At 39.4% G+C, this 17,542-nt stretch overlaps 2 protein-coding genes across 3 annotated transcripts in view; one reads left to right on the top strand and one right to left on the bottom strand.

Moving 5' to 3' along the window:
• The first annotated feature begins 7,267 nt into the window (after window positions 1–7,267).
• On the top strand, window positions 7,268–8,950 carry INSM2 (INSM transcriptional repressor 2). The gene has a single exon (XM_030215019.1). The coding sequence runs from the start codon at window positions 7,334–7,336 to the stop codon at window positions 8,948–8,950; it is 1,617 nt and encodes a 538-aa protein (XP_030070879.1). The 5' UTR covers window positions 7,268–7,333.
• A 2,792-nt stretch (window positions 8,951–11,742) lies between these two features.
• Window positions 11,743–17,542, bottom strand: part of RALGAPA1 (Ral GTPase activating protein catalytic alpha subunit 1) — an 882,008-nt gene continuing 876,208 nt past the window's right edge. For both annotated transcript variants that reach the window (XM_030214290.1, XM_030214291.1), the window contains exon 40: window positions 11,743–15,614. In XM_030214290.1, coding sequence (XP_030070150.1) covers window positions 15,469–15,614 — 146 coding nt within the window. In that variant the 3' untranslated portion in view covers window positions 11,743–15,468. The remainder of the gene's footprint in view (window positions 15,615–17,542) is intronic.

Here is a 17,542-nt window from a genome sequence, read left to right as displayed (position 1 = left end):
CTAGATCCTTTTCCTGGGCTGTGACTCCTAATGTGGAACCTTGCATCATGTAACTATGGTTTGGGTTCCTCTTTCCCACATGCATCACTTTGCACTTTCTCACATTAAACGTCATCTGCCATTTGGATGCCCAGTCTCCCAGTCTCGTAAGGTCCTCTTTCAAGTTTTCACAATCCTCTTGCATTTAACAACTTTGAATGACTAAGTGTCATCAGCAAATTTAATTACCTTACTAGTTACCCCCATCTCTAGATCATTTATATATATGTTAAAAAGCAGCAGTCCCAGCACAGACCCCTACTATCTACCCTTCTCCATTAAGAATACTGACCATTTAACCCTACTTTCTGATTTATATCTTTTAACCAATTTTTAATCCATAATAGAACATTGCCTTCTATCCCATGACTTTCTAATTTCCTCAGGAGTCTTTAATGAGGTACTTTGTCAAATGCCTTTTGAAAATCCAGATACATACTATCGACTGGCTCACCTTTATCCAATTTAAAATGCATTGAAGTGGAAGCTCGTGTCACTGATCAATGCAATATACTCTGTTTTTGCAATCGAACAATTATAGAAATATTCAAAAAGTAATTAATGCATGTATTTATGCAAAATAACCACTTTCTCGCAACAACAAAGAGTCTTGATTGCATGACTCTTCATACTCTTGGTCAAAACCCATAACTATCTTTTCAAAAATTGCCTTAACAAGGCCCCATAATAAGTTAAATAGAGTCCACCAGTGTTCAAAGTATTCCTGGATGAAGAATCAAGCTGTGTCTGTTGAATGAAGTGAATTTGAAGCTGAGGTCTAACCATGCTGAAATGGAGCTTGTGGAAGAATCTCTGGGATAAAGTTATTTAATGAGACAGAAAAGGGATGGTTCTAAAAAGTTCAGTGTTTGAATATCCCTTGGAGTACTGTAAAATAGAAACATCTGGCATCATCACCAAGACACTGCCTAGCTAGGGGTATAGAGGCACAACATTTCCATTTGATTTTGTTTCATTATTTTACTCTTTATAGCACACAAAGACTAGATTCAGTAAATCACGCTGAAAAATTGACAGGAATACCTTAGGTGTTGAGTGGTATTCTATAAAAGGACATCTGCACTTTATAGAACAATGCCTAAGTGCCTAATCCGCACCAAATTTAAGTCACCTGCCTAAATTAGTGTGAATTGGGCTTCATCAGGCCATACCTCCAAAGTCAGTAATTGTGAGTTAAGGAACCAGGTTACTGTGAGGCCTAAGTTTAAAGAACTACGGTGGTCTCTGGCTGAGAGTTAGGAAAATGTAGACTGTTGAACAATAAATACATCCTGTATATGAAGATGGCTAGAAGAAAGCCATTGCTGAAGAAAAGCCATATGATATGTTATACAGAATTTGTACAAAAACAAGGCATGCATGTGGGATAAGGTTTTGTAGTCCAAAGATAAGATGAAAGTGGAAAATTTGGTCATAATGCTAACGACATGCATGGCATAAAACAAACAGAACATAACCCTCTTCATATAGTAAAGCATGGTGGTAGCAGTATGATTTGGGGGAGTTGCTTTGTAGCACTGGGGCAGGGCAGTTTGTGATGATCATAGGAAAGGTGTGCAGATCCAGGAGGAAAAACATGTTCCAGTCTGCCATAGACCTCAGACTATGAACAAGAAGAAAGAGGAAGTAACACAGCCAAAGTCTATACCTTTAATCCAATAAAAGATCTCTGGTAATACTTGAAGCCTGCAGTCCATAGATGATTTCCAGTCAATCTGAAAGAGCCTGAGCTATTCTGCCAAGAAGAATGTGCAAAAATTACATTATTCAGTTGTGCAAAGTTTGTAGACAGTTATCCTAAATAACTCATGGCTGTTTTTGCTGCAAAAGGTACTTCCACCAAGTCAATGATTGTAGCCTCAAGTGCGAGGGTCCCATCTCGATTCACCCCTTTACTGAGTTGCACCTATTCCTCTATAGGGGCTGGGGTCTTTCCCTGTAGGGCAGAGCTGTACAAAATAGGTACAGCAGAAAGCAGAAGCTGGGGGAGGGGGAGGAAGGAAGATTGGGGTGAGAGGGAGAATAGGTGTTGTGGTAGGAGGTCTCATCAAGACAGGGCAGTAACAGGATTGGATTATTTACCTTCAAATTCCTAGAGGCGTGAAGATTCTTGCTACCTAGGGCAGGGGTTCTCTAACCAGTCCTCGGGACACACCCAGCCAGTCTGGGTTTCAAGATAACCCACAATGAATATGCATGAGATAAATTTGCATGCATTGATTCCATTATAGGCATATCTCTCTCACACATATTCATTGTGGGTATCCTAAAAACCTGACTGGCTGGGTGTGTCCCGAGGACTGGATTGAGAATCCCTAGCAGAAGATACTGAGAATGTTTTTATTGCTTTGCCTCTGAGGTTCCCTGCACACCCATTACTCTTTTCAAGCAGGTGTGTGGGGGAATGGGTTGGCCCTTGTCAATCCCTGGGAATGGAGGTTCAGATTGTCACAGCTAGTGGACACCTGAGCTATTTTGGGTCTTGGGGGAGGGGACTAAGTTCAAAACCTTAGTTTTTACCTGGCAATGAAAATCAAGAAACACTATGGGGATTATTACACCCAGTATTTGGCAAAGAGGTCCATGCTAGCTCCTTAAGCCCTAGTTGCGCATGGCAGGGCGTGGAAGGGTAACATTCTGTATCCTAGCTAGCTGGGTATGGCTGGTAGCTCATAAGAGCATGGGATAAAATTGCTTCAATATACAATTGTTCCTACCTCAGCTCCGGTGCCTGTGTATAATTTCTCAAAAGGTTGTAGGGTTCTGTTTACAATAAGGAAGCTGTATTTTCCATACTCCTTGTTCAGTATCTTTATTATGATTGTACGCTTATTAGAAAAGGTATGGAAAACAGGTGTGAGGATGTTATAATGCTGTTGTATCATTCCATGGTGCAATTGCACCTTGAGTATTGTGTTCAATTCTGGTCGCCGCATCTCAAGAAAGATGTAGTAGAATTGGAAAAGGTGCAGCAAAGGGTGACTAAAATGATAGCGGGGATGGGACGACTTCCCTATGAAGAAAGACTAAGGAGGCTAGGGCTTTTCAGCTTGGAGAAGAGAATGCTGAGGGGAGACATGATAGAGGTATATAAAATAATGAGTGGAGTGGAACAGGTGGATGTGAAGCATCTGTTCACGCTTTCCAAAAATACTAGGACTAGGGGGCATGCGATGAAACTACAGTGTAGTAAATTTAAAACAAATCAGAGAAAAATTTTCTTCACGCAACGCATAATTAAACTCTAGAATTCGCTGCTGGAGAACATGGTGAAGGCGGTTAGCTTAGCAGAGTTTAAAAAGGGGTTAGATGGTTTCCTAAAGGACAAGTCCATAAACCACTACTAAATGGACTTGGGAAAAATCCAGAATTCCAGGAATAATATGTATAGAATGTTTGTACGTTTGGGAAGCTTGCCAGGTGCCGCTGTCGTGGACAGGATGCTGGGCTTGATGGACCCTTGGTCTTTTCCCAGTGTGGCATTACTTATGTACTTATATGCTTGTAAATTGGGGATGATGGTGAATTGAGGGGACGGGATGAATGGGCATCCAGAAGAGGGGCAGTCTCAGCTCTGCATGTTATTCTTACTTTTTTGAATATTTCTACACTTTGTTCTTTCACTTGAATGTGTAGAGTATGTTGTACAGATCAGTGAAACATAGTAATGTGTTTTGAATTGTATTTTTAGAGAGAGAATGTGCAAAATGTACAATGGTGTGAAGACTTTACAAGGGGCTGTATCTATACATACAAACTTAGACGTTTTGTAAATTAAATTTTTAGGAAAGTGTATTTTTTAGGCAAGGAGGTTTCACAGGTGTGCATGATTATCTTCCCCCTTATTCTAGGCTCTTATTTTCGGTATAGCCCATTTTTAAAGGTAGTTACCGTACGCGCCGACTCCTAGTTTAGAAAATCGTTTTCATCTAGTTCACTTCCAGGCACAGCAGATAATAGCGGGTCTTTAAATCAGCACTAAAAATTGACTAAAGGACATGATTTTCTTTTGCTCTTGCTGATCGTTAATGTGATATACATGTTAATAATAAAATTCTTTGCAATCACAAGGCACACAATATCCTTTGAAAAATTACTGGAAGTGTTATATTTTTCCTATTGTAAATATTTTTCCAGTAATGCACGAGTAAACAAAGATATCGATAAATACTGATTGCGTTGATCTCTCTGTTGATGTATCCTTCCTTTTCCTCTCTTAAGAAGAGCCACAGGGCTAGAAGTGCCCAACAGCTGTATGCTAATAAGCATCATTGGGGGGGGGGGGGGGGGCTAGCTTGAAGCTGACAGATATTTTGGAAGGTAATAACTAACAATAGCCCACTCCCATTGCAACAGAACATCAGTCGCAGACTGCATTGCAGTGAAAACTTTCGGAGGATAACATCAAGTGAAAGAAATAAACACATTGTTTCCCTCCCTCCCCCCCAACCTTAAAGGACTGACGTCTCTTGTCGTCTCTCAAGAACAGGAAAAGGCAGAATAACGTTGTTACCTGTTTTAATATTTACACAGTTCCACATTTTTGATCTAAAGAAGGTTCTTGCAGAGAAGGATGTCATGATAAAAAGTGACCATTTATTGGTAAATGATGGAACGGTTAGCTGTACGGATAAAAATGAACTCGAGCATTTCAATCTAGCGCCTCCAAGAGGCACATCTTGGCACTTAGTTCAGGCACCTTTCTCAAGATAAGCACTACTACAGGGGTGTCTGGCTCTCGTCAGGTCGGGTTTTCAAGATTTCCTCAATGAATATGCATTATATTTGCATACAATGGAGGCAGTGCATGCAAATAGATCTCACTGAATATTCTTTGTAGAAATCCTGAAAAACCGACTGGATTGTGGTCCTCGAGGATCGAGGTTGGCTAACCCTGCTCTACAGGCTCCACAAGAGAGATTTAACCACCAGAGGCTTAGTGGAGATGCCTGATAGTCAAAGAACCACAGCCAGACATTTTTTTTCTATTTGCATTTGCTTAGTAAAGTATAAAAGTTCTATTTGCCCTATTTAAAGGATAAAGGAAGGTATTGTTAATAGAAGCTGACTGCCTGGTAAGAAAGACTTTCCCTGTTTTTTTGATCTGGATGTCAGATGCATAGGAATGACAAACATTTCCTCCTTATAGAAGCTTACCCCCAATATCTTTCTAGCCTATGCAAAAAGAAACAAACTGAAGACCTTGGTAGCCATTTAGACACAGTATATTTAGTAATCACAATCATATACAGAATTTTTATTTTCAATTATTTGGTATAGTTTCATTACAATTTATTACATATTTTGTAACATGGAATACAGTAACATCAAGCCATTCCCAGATTATTTAGAAAACTCCTAAAGGCTAAACCCAAAAGATAGGGCAAAGAAACACTAGCAGTATACAGTTATTATGAATTATAACTAAAATCTGAGTTTTTTAAAAGTCAATTTAGATATAAAATTTCGATTCTAGTCAGGCATAATTATGACTTATTTCAAAATGCTAATAGGAAATCGTTTAATCCCGGAAAAAGTTACTGATTATCTGCTGCCTTAGCCTCCCACCTTCTAGGCAGGTGTGCAAATACACGGCATAGCAGTTCAAGAAGGCAGTTTTTTTAATCAGCCCTATAATCTCCTCCCCCCAAAGAAGGTATACTCAATGAAAATTCAAATCAAATCAGACATATCAGCAGATTTTCTCACTGACTCGACATTCTTCACTTTTGAAATGAAGTCCTTAATTTAACTGTAACAAAATCACTTAATGTAATGGGGGGGAGGGGGGGGAGGGGCGCATGCATTGAATTTCCCTTCCAAAGAAATTTATCTTTACAGGCTAAGATGAGATTAACTGCTCTGTTCATATTTCTATGAAAGTTCAAAAATCTTTCAAGTGGTGTTGTACATCTGCCAACGCTGGAAGTTTGAAATCTATTCAACTTTTTTTTGCCTGTTTTGCAAAACGGATTCACATTCTATATCTTAAAACACACGATTGAATGTCTCATCTGTTTTTTTTCCCCCCTTCAATTATTTTTGCAGTATTTGATGCGCCTTTGTGATCAATCTGCTCTTTTCCTCTCCTGGGCTAAGTACAACTGATTAAATCAAAAGCTCATTCAGACTTGATTTTTGTCACGCCTCGGGATATTGTTGCTTGCTAGTGGCAGATAACGAGCCCAAACAGTTGAGAAGGCATGATCCTCTAAATCTCCCCTTCCTCACCAAAGGTTGTGCAGGTATCAGTGGAACAGTCAGATAATCATTACCTTTTCACAGTCTGAGTGCACGGATATCTAATGGACTGTGGATTTTTTTAAATTGCAATTTTCAGTTTTTCTGTGTTAAGTCAAATTAGCTCACCACTTCTTTACATTTCAGGGGTTTGCCCTACCTCAAGTACTTTTCTACCACAACTTGTTTTCTTCGGAATATTCCAACTTTTTTTTTTACTATCTCTAAATTCATATGTAAGGTATCAGATATATCCTCCCCCCCCCCAAATGTTTCTAATAAATAACTGTATTTTAGGTTCCTACAAAGAATGTTGAACTATTATAGTCTTGGATAGTTTGAGAGCTGGTGTCTTTGCTTTAACTTGTTAATTTTACAGCGGATGTACACATCTGAGGTCAGACCATGGTTACCAATGCCATCAACAGCAAACCCAGATGAAAAGAGCTCAGGTAGATTATCGAAGTACTAAGATAACTTAACTATATCTCCATACGGTCACAGTCATCTAAACTAGTGCTTAGATTCTACAGTAATAATGGCGAACTATAATCCTCAACAGGCACAAAAAAGTCTGGCTTTCAGTCAGAATAATCAAACTACTCAATGTGGAAATCATGAAAACCCTTTGTAACACACTTGAGGCCCGACGTTCTCTATCCTTACTCTACCGAAAGCACTGCTGAGCTTAGAGCGAGATGGGTGATCATTTTTAGTTGACGGGCAATGGAAGAAAAATCCTACAGGCACAAGGACTGTCAAACTTGTGTAGGTACTGGGTGAGAAGATTATCTTTTTACCCTCTGCCCTTTCTCCCCGTCTCCCCTTACCAACGACCACCTATCTACTGATTGGAGATTAAGCCACAGTCTCTGTGACGTCACAGAGAGCTTGGAAGCATGCGAGCTATAAGAGTGCCCAGGAAGTGCCAGGGAGCGATTCTCCTGTGCAACCCAAGGACGCTGAGGAGAGTTACTTGAGCTGCTGCCGCCTCCACTGACAGCTCCTTTAACCCTCGCCCAAATATTGGAAAATGCCTCGAGGATTCCTAGTGAAAAGGAGCAAAAGAAGCTGTGGATCCTACCGAATACGCTTTCAGGAAGAGGAATCCTCTTACCCTCTGCAGTTTCCTTTGGTTCTGGACCCGCAAGATGTATTGGTCTCAGGCATATCCACACCAGCTGTTCCCAGAACCAACTCGGAGCCCCAAAAAGGTGCAATTGAGGAGATTCAGTCGTCCGAATGGCTCACCAACCTTGAACCTCTCTGCCATGTCAGCCCTTCGAGCCCATCTTCGCCTAAAGCTTGTGCTTTACAGGACGGAACCAGTAGAACCAGGTCCCCCGCTTCTAGCAGTCCAATGAAACCCGTGACTTTCGAGCTGAAGAAAGCGTTCTTTAAAAGGGGAGTGATCTCGCCTGCCTCAGCAGAGTCCTTTCCCGTGGCAAATTCTTTTTCTTCCATGGAAAAACTGCTAATGCACCATGGTCCATTCCTTACCCCAGAGAGAAAGCTAGAGGCCCAGGTACGGCTTTGCCCCTCGTTGCAGGGCATGAGAGGTCCTGCCCGGGACCTTGCCGACAGACGGGGCAAAGCGGTCTCTAAGAAACCCAAAGTTATGCGGAAGCTCACTTTCGCTGACGAGGTAACTACTTCTCCCGTGCTCGGACTGAAAATTAAAGCGGAAGATCCTGATTGCAAACCCAGGCACTCACAGGGGCACCAAGCCCCCTTGGGAGAGTTTATCTGTCAGCTCTGTAAGGAACAGTACCCGGACCCCTTTGCTTTGGCCCAGCACAAGTGCTCCCGAATCGTGCGCGTGGAGTATCGATGTCCTGAGTGCGACAAGATCTTCAGCTGCCCAGCTAACTTGGCCTCCCACCGGCGATGGCACAAACCTCGCCCCGGGGTAAGTGCAGACAGTCCAGTAAATAAATCTCAACAGCTTCCAATGGCTGCTTCCGATCCAGATTTGCGGGAAGGCAAAGAAAACAGCAGCCAATCTTTCCTAGGAGGGAACGCGCAGCAGCGACCTGACAGCCAAGGCACCGATCAGCACCACAAGAGCGTGGACAGCTCCAAGCAGTCCAATCTTCCTTACGGTTCATTGAACAAAGCGCAGGCAGCTAATCAGCACCAGCAAAATGCGAACAGTGCCCACTGTCCGGATTCCCCATGCAGTACCTCATATGGGGACAGCCAAACGCTGAGGGTGCCCCTACCTCCAATGCAGGTCTCCAGTGGCGAGGAGGACGTCTTCATCTGCCCCTACTGTCACAAGAAGTTTCGCAGGCAGGCTTACTTGAGAAAACACCTTGCCACCCACGAGGCTTCACGACCTCCCTCTTATGGTCAGTTGGAGAGGGGGCACATTATATTCCCATGCCACCTGTGCGGGGCTCACTTCCCCTCTGCAGACATTAGGGACAAACATCAACTATGGCATGCAGTGAGGGAAGAGCTGCTGCTTCCCCTGACACGTGAGGAAGATCATAGGGTAGCAGAGGGAGAACAGCAGATCTTCTCCTGCAAGCATTGTCCCTCCACCTTCTTCAGTTCCCCAGGACTTACCAGGCATATTAACAAATGCCACCCCACTGAAAACAGACATGTACTTTTGCTTCAAATACCATTAAGGTCTAGCTGTTAAAGCATAGCTACAAGAAATACAGGTGCTCGAACCCCTATCGGAAGTTGACTGGTGGGATATATATAGATTTTTTTTAACCACCTAAACTAAAGCTGTCAAGGCGGGTTCTTATATTGTGATTAGCTAAAGAGCATGTGTGATGTTCTACAGCAAGGTTAAGGAAAATACATGTAAAAAAAAAAATCCCAAACAGATTTGAAAATCTATCTTAAAGCCCGTAGAAACCCTATAAAGTTTAATTCCCATGGAAAGGTTTAGTGTCTGTGGTACAAATGTTTGTAAAGGAACAGTCGATAGGAATCGAGCCACCAGGGTGGTAGGCAAGATTCTCCCTAGATTTTATGCCATTTCCTTCCGAGTATTTAAATAAGCACCGTATAAAGGACATATTAATGTTATAATTAGTGCCCAGTATTTCTAGTAAAACAAGAAAGATGTTACTTTTTTTTCAGGTCTTAAGAAAAGCTACCGGATAGTTACTTCTGGGGATCAAATATCACAAAATAAATTGAGCTACCTTTTACTTTTATAATTGTTGGAAAATGACTAATTACTGTTTATTTTAAAGTAAGGTATTTATTTCCCCCAAACGTTACTAGTTTGCTGAAATACGCGTTATTAGAAAATCTAGAAATGCAGTAAAATGTAACGTTTGTTCTGAAATACTAAAGTTTTGTACTTAGTCTGGTGTTCATCTTATAATCGTCTAATGTACCACAATACTAAAAAAGACTTGAATGTTCTTGGATTATAGAACTTGTTGCAATCAGTTATTTTTTATTCTGTAGTTATATGGAATTTTCAGCTGATAAAACAGAACTTAAAGTCACAGTCTAGAGGACACACATGTTTTGGGAAAAGCTTTCCGGCTTGACTAATGGTACCAAGCTCTGTCACATATTTATAATACATGTTTATGTGTGTATCTAGTTCTTTCACCATGTATAAAATAAAACGTTTTACTTCAAAAGTTATGTTACTGTAGCCCCCAAAACCCATCGACTATATTCACATACAAGTCAGAAAGAATTTCACGTTCCAGTACAGCTCCTAAATTAGGAAGTTCATTTCTATTGTAATTTTAACAGGTTCAGATTGATCAGTACATTAGACCTGTTCGGTTATGATATCGATGCTTCTCCTCCGCATTTCCACTTAAAATATTTATTTTAACACACTTGGAAACCTGAATCAACAAAACCTAAAAGAAAGGAATTGTTTCTGAGCAGATTGCATAAGGGTTGTATCGTTACTTTGAATACACAAAAAACCCCCAACATCCTTGTACTAAACAGAAAACATTAAAAATGTTAAAGGACTAGGGTGGGTTACCTAATATAACACTTTGTAATAAGGAGAGATCTACTCTACTATTTTTTAAAATCTGTTTATGTTCCGAACAATGCAAGATTTGTAGCATGAATAGTCCTTTCTTTCAAGAAAATAAAGTTAGGATGCCTATTAACTTGCCACCATGTAAGCTCATTGCTTATATTACTCTCCATAAATATGATTTTCATTTCATTTATTACAATTTTTAAATGCAGCTTACTATATGTCCATGCAGAATAGAAACTTCTCTTTCTCAGAAATTAAGAAATCTTAAGGAGGACCTTCTGAATATGAGAAGCAAACAGACAAAAAACTAATATTGGTCCAATAACGAATACTCACACCCCCTACCAACTCTCTATTCATTTTCATTGTTTGTTAAAACGCTAAAAAAAGCACTTGCACATAACTTATGCCAATCTCCCAAGCCTCTTATTAAATTTAAGAAAACTGCTACTTTATTTCTAGGTGATTGTAAATTAATCACCTAGAAATAAAGTAGCAGTTTTCTTAAATTTAAAAATTTGAAAGTTTGGGATGTTATTTTTTTTCACAAGCTTAAAAGTTTAAAACAAAAACATTCTTTTAAGAGGAATGTGGAGACATATTATGGAGAACATGAAAGTAGTCTCTTGAGAGATAATGGCTGTATCATTAAGACCATCTCAATAACTGATTCTTGTTAGGAAACCACAGATAGGATTTTTGTGATCTTTCATCCTTTCAGAACACAATGGTGTGACAATTCAAGTGCAATATGGAAATATGTTACATGCTAAGATGTTCCCCCCTCCCCCCCCACTAAATGTTTAATTTTCAAAGCAGTTTTATGGGAGTACATGCTTGATTGAATAAAATGACATGTACAAGTCTTAGTCTTTACAAAAGATTAATAACTAAATTAAATAAAAATTTTTATAAAAGCATAACTTAATTGGTTTACACAGCTCCCTCCTGCTGCAGATTAAAAATTACCAGTAGGTCAGCTGCAGCTTTAATAAGTGGAAAAGGACAGAAGAAAGCTATTTCCTGGCTCAAGGTTTATCATTTCTGTAGTAGCTTAAGGTGAGTTACATTCAGGTACGCTGGGTATTTCCCTGCCCATGGAGGGCTCACAATCTGAGGCATGGAGGGTTAAGTGACTTGCCCAAGGTCACAAGGAGCAGTAGCAGGATGTGAACCAGCCACCTCTAGATGTCAAGACTCGCTCTAAGTATTAGGCCACTCCTCCACTAGCTAAACTGCTAGTAAGATATACTCCATTTAAAAGGGGCAAAAACACTGAATTAGTGTAACTAGAGCATTTCCTTAAGAAAACGTAACATGGTATCACAAGGTATGAAAAAAAAAATGAACTCAACTGAAACAGAAGTTTGTCATCAGCTGGGAAGCAATATTCTTTGTCCACTAAGGTAACTTAAACATTAAGTAGGACACCAAAACACAAAAGGTGGTAAGAATAATTTTATTGTATAATTAAATAGCATGTCTTCTTTTCTTCAACCATTACAAATCTGTAGATACTACATGAAATGACAATACATATTTATAGTTCTAAATTGCCCATTATGGCTATATTTACACATGCACTTAGTACCAATGCCATGCTACATTTTGTTGGCAGAAGGTGCCCACATGAAAGCGAGCTGTTCAGCTTTAGGGGTTGGTTGAGTTCTTAGAAAAATACCTCGGAAGAAATGGAATGTGCACTATCACCCCCAAATTCCAGAGACAAGTTGGAGGGGGCAACAGGCAGGCTCACTTTATACATTCTCTGCATAATGTTCCCTTTTTTCTCATTGCACAGCACATATAACATTTGAAACAATGAATAGACTGCATATTGCAAAAGAATTTTTGACTCATAAATGTAAAAATTAACTCATACTTGTGCCCGGTTTCCTTACACTAGTAGTCACCCTATGGAAGAACTGCATTTATCAATGAGACTATAAGAAAAGGAAACACAGACAGCATCTGAAAAGGAAGCCTAATTCCTGGGACCAGTCAATTTAGTTTGTATGGATGACTACTGAAATGTTTCTCAGGATTTTCGCACTCTGCCTTAATTTTACCAGAACCCACACAGACTAAGGTTGAGATACTGCTGCTGGTAATATCATAAGAGGGCATAGAGCCCTGGGGATAGTAATATTGGTGGCTATGTGATCGCTTAACATACCCATCAGTAAATTGTACATTCTTTTGTAGCCTCACTTGATGACAAATTTCCTCCAGTGTGTCCCTCCATTAAAATACACTCCACAACACACAAAAAAGGATCTGATTTTAAATCAACCATAAATTTTCACTACTGAACCCCCTCCTCCTCTCCGAATTCTTTATCCAGATTTTTAAATGTATTTCATTCAAACCTTCTGATTAACTTCTGGAAGCCTACAATGATTCAGAAACTGAAAGTCAAGGGACTTGCTGTATTGTTCTGTGCAGTGATTGTAATTGCATAAGAACATTAAGAGCCAACAAGAATGAGAGAAACACATTGTAACATAGGAACCAAGTTACATACCCAACACCACTTGTCAAAAGTAATTAAAAATCCCACTTTGCCACTTCAAAAAAGGGAAAGCCAAACTGCTACAATGTGGACTAATATGCCCAAAGATGCACCAATTGAGTGCAAGAACAAAAGGGTACATGACAGTCTGTATTTCTGTTAGCCAAATGCCCCTTCTTTTTAGTGTGTAAAAATGAGACTACCTACCTGGCTGCTGTATGACTTTCAACTCCTATCCATGCTAAGCTTTATAATCATTTGTTTTCCCTTTTACACTCAGTGGCTATACAGTGAAGGTGGAATACAAAGTTTAGATCTGTTCTTTCTGAAGCTGATAGCAGACAAAATATTAGCCACCAGCTGACCACTGACAACTTGCACTGAAATTACTATTCCCAATGGTCAATAAAGAAATGTGTATCAAAGGAATTAACCCCTTGCTCCTGGATTCTATATAGGTCACCAAACGTTTGGCACCCAAATTTAGATACACAGGGCAGATACGCAAGCAAATCAGTTAACAAGACATTAATCAATAATTGAAGCTAATTGGCAACGATTTGCATTTGTGATGAATCTGCCCTAGTTGCTATCTATAAGTTCTGTGCCTAACTCTTCTACAGCCTAAATCAAAAGGGACATGGCGGGAGGGGTATGGGCAGAGCAGGGGGTCTTCCTAGAAGTTAGGTGCGATGTTATGGAATGCTGATTTGCGTCCCCAACTACCAAAAATTAAGTGGCACCATTTACACTTGGTTTCAGCAGATGTAAATGATGGCAACTAAATTTAAGCATGAAATCTACGCTATGCTAGTATTCTATAAATGGCATTCAGCAAGGTGCGCTCTTTACAGAATACTAGTTTAGCGTGGATTTTTCCAGTGCCTAACATTGAGTGCCATTTACTGAATCTGGGCTTGGTCTTCACTCCTAGTTCTCAAGGGCCACCACAAAAGGTCAGATTTTCAGGATCTCTCTAATGAATATGCATGAAGAAGATTTTCTTACAACAGAGTATTAGGCATGCAAATCTCTCTCATACATATTCATTAGGGTATCTTGAAAACGATCCATTGGCAGCCCTTGAGGACTAGAGGTAGAGGCCAAGGAGTTAACCTGTAAAATAAGCAGAGATCAGTTGTGTCATAAAAGTAGGTAAAGCATAGTTTTAGAGTGAGTAATGTGCCTTAGAGGGACAAAGTATAATGGAAATTAAGATGAAACTATCATACTTTTGCCTTTATATAAATAGTTACACCATCTTCATGACTGGAGCTTCAAAATCATTTTTATTGTGAAATAAAAAAAGATACACAACCAAAACTCAATTGCACCATATTAAACCAGCTGATATGGACCCAATGACATAATAGTTTATTGTACTGTTAATATATATTCAAATCAACTTTGTTCTATGAGTAACCGGCTATCGAAAAGGACTTAGCCCATCTTTACAGGTCCTTTTACCTTCTTGCCAGCAGTGAAAGAATTGGTTTTTTCAATCCAGGCCCCAGAAGACAGGGACACATCATTAAAATCCATCATCATAATTTGGCATTAACTGGCACCACATTTTACAGTCTCAATGGAAAAGTCAAGGATAGCACAGACACAGGGTCTGAATGACCTTTCCCCTTTAGCAGTGCTCCCTCCAGAGCAAGGCTGAAGCAGCATGACATAGCAAGTATACAGAAGTTTGTACTGCCACTCCTTACAATGTCTGGAGGACTTTGGAACATTTCATAGGTACTAAAAATAAATTTCATTATGAACATTTGAATTAAAAAAGAAAAATCTAGCATCAACAAGTTTGTGGCATCAATTCCTTTACTGAGACAGGTTTAAAATTAAAAACACTTCAGAAACATAAAGGGTGAGTATACATGTATTTACAAAAAAAAGGATGAGGATTTTCTTTTAGAATTTGGTTATCAGTTTCAGCAGTCTCTTGGTATGCAACTGATACGCTTGTTTGCATTTACATGGGTAATTTGACAGTAGCACCAACTGATTGAGCCTCTGCTTGGGCACATGTGCCACAGCTAAACTACATATTGGTTTTGCTAAAAATGTTTATATAGATATATGACATTGACTGAAATGGTAGCAGACCATTTTCTTGATTATTTGCATTATATAACTAACTTAAATAACCTATACATACATATATCGTTTATATCCCCCAAGCTTATATCATTCAACTAGAATTTTCTAAATGCATTCTGGAATTGAAAATGGTGCACCCCTTTTTGAATGGCACATATTTATTCCGTTACAAGACATATGGTAGCTGGAGAGGGAGGGCACTTTTTAAAAATAAATAGCTTGATAAGACTGCTTTCTCCAATTACATTATGTGAATCACAAATTTAAAAGTGATCATCCTATATTATTTTCAAATCATGGTACAAAAGGTGCAAAATCTGCGGTGAAAAACAATATATGGCAGCCTCGACTCCGATGAAAAAAAAGAACAAGCTAAAATATTAAGTTAAATATAAAATTCCAGTGTCATTTACTAAAAAAATAATACATGTACAAGAAACAGGCCAGTCTGTGATGCATACCACCTTAGAAACTTCCTCTGAGTGAAAATAACTATATAAGTCAGTGTGGGTACACATTACCATGATCAAGGTAAAGAACTCTATGGCTGTGACTGAGAAACCTAGGACTTATTGGCAGAGCCAGAGGAGCGCCGCAGTTTCATGGACATCCGACTTTTACTAGCACGGGGGGACATGGGAGATGCCAAGTCATTCCCATCCACTTGAGCTGCTGGATTTTCACTTTGCTGATTCTCTGAGCAGGAGCCTGAAAAACAAGAGAGAAAGCAGGTGAGCCTAGTTGCAGTGTCCTCAAAATTTCATCAACCTCACGGTTTCTGTGCCTGAATCTACTGGTTAGAAGTCACCTAGCCTTTGTGTTATCTGGGAACTTTCATGATAGAGTTTTTACGAGCATTTTTGCAATGCAGAGTAATTGCAGCTGTATCGCTCCAGGGAGAAAGTCCAGAACTTTGAACGTTGTGATACTTTAAAAAGTACCAAGAAAAAACTGTTTCATTGCCTTTTTTTTCCTTTAAGATCATCTGACCTAATGGACATGTGTACTCCTGAAAACTAAGGTATTACAACACTTTTTTTGCTGGTACTCTCTTCAGTAGTAACTGTTGTACAACCATTAACATAAATATGGAATGAAAACCATGGTAAAAATGTACACCTCAGTTTGCCTAAAGCAAGACTTTTTCTCTCTTATCTGTATTGATATTGAAGGTACAATCTTGCACATTGCTTCCCCCCCCCCCCCACCCCCCTGTCAAGTGCTTCCTGTTGCTTAAATGCTACCAAATTTATCCAACATGCCTCACTTCTAAGCAGCTCTTCCTGCTCTGCTTTTTCCTAAGGCTAAAACATTCTTCAGTAATCTGCTGAAAGTGCTAGATACTCCTGAAAAGTTTCACCAATATCAATGGGATTAGCTCATGGCCCTGACCCCTGGCTCATTCTACTACATGGAAACAGTAAGCAAATGGTTTGCAATCTCTGATATGGTTAAGCAAGAAAAAAGCACACCGTGTAAAGTTCAAGGCTTTATTCACTACTTTGGCTCCCAGGATTTATACATACATGCCCAGCATGACCATGTTTTGCCAAAAATGACTGCTTCAAGGGCGAATGAATACCAGTAGGTATAAGAATCCAAACGTCACCAAATTGGTAAAAATCGTATCTCTGACCTGAGTTTTCAGGTAGTGAAACCTGGGAGCCAAAGTAGTGAACAAAGCCGTCAACTTTACTCATTCTACTATATGGCTGTGTTTGATTTTTCTGGGCCCAACAGATGTGTCAAGTTTAGAAGAATTCATTTCATTTTATTGTGTCTTATATGAATTGGGAAGTGATCTGGCATACATTTATATGAAAGATGCAATGTAAAGTAAAAAATACTGTACAAAAATATTGGAGAAAGTGCAAAGGTTAATGAAGTACAATATATGATATGTGTTTGAAGACTGATTTAGAGATGATTAATTACAAGTGATAATGTTCTGCAACAGTGGTGATCTTTATTTTGTGCTATTATATTGGAGCATGGAATCACACTCCAATATAATAGCAAACTCCAATTCTTTTTGTTTACAATACCTACTGTTTCACCGAGCAAGGATTTTCGAGCAAGGATTTTTTTTTCCAATGAAAAGAGTTACCAGTGTTGCAAGGCCTGCTCTATGCAGGCCAACTTTAAAATCAAATAAACAACCCCCCCCCCCCCCAATATACAGTTGGTAAAGCTAATTTAAATAGAAAGCTCTTGGGTCCAACATCTCTGCAGAAACAGTGCAAATATGAACATAAATCTGTTATGCTGTTGGTTCATAATTTGACAAAAGGTAGGTAAGTCAACCCTATTTCAATTAGGGCACAGAAGAAATGATACGCTTTTAAAATAAAAAAATCCTATACACATTTATATAATGCACCAAGAAACTATTATTCTAGTGCAAAATGACAAGTCATCTGCAGCAACACAAGACCATTTTCTTCCACTTCTGGTGTTTAAAATTAAATCACAATTATTGTGGGTGCTTGGTCATGTAGAGGGTGTAGAAGTGCATTTTGGTGGAAGACTAAACAGGGCCCCTTTTACTAAGCAGAGGTAAAAGGGCTGCAGTAGCATCAGTGCATGGATTCGCTGCACACCAAGACCCCCTTTTACCGCAGCTGATAAAAGGCTTT

The sequence above is a fragment of the Microcaecilia unicolor genome, chromosome 9, assembly GCF_901765095.1.
Source record: "Microcaecilia unicolor chromosome 9, aMicUni1.1, whole genome shotgun sequence".
Classification (NCBI taxonomy): domain Eukaryota; kingdom Metazoa; phylum Chordata; class Amphibia; order Gymnophiona; family Siphonopidae; genus Microcaecilia; species Microcaecilia unicolor.
Note: the sequence above shows the minus strand (reverse complement) of the source record. Positions and strands in the feature narration are given on the sequence as shown.

Coding starts and splice junctions, on each gene's coding strand:
- INSM2 (XM_030215019.1), top strand. CDS start 7,334: ATGCCTCGAGGATTCCTAGTGAAAAGGAGCAAAAGAAGCTGTGGATCC.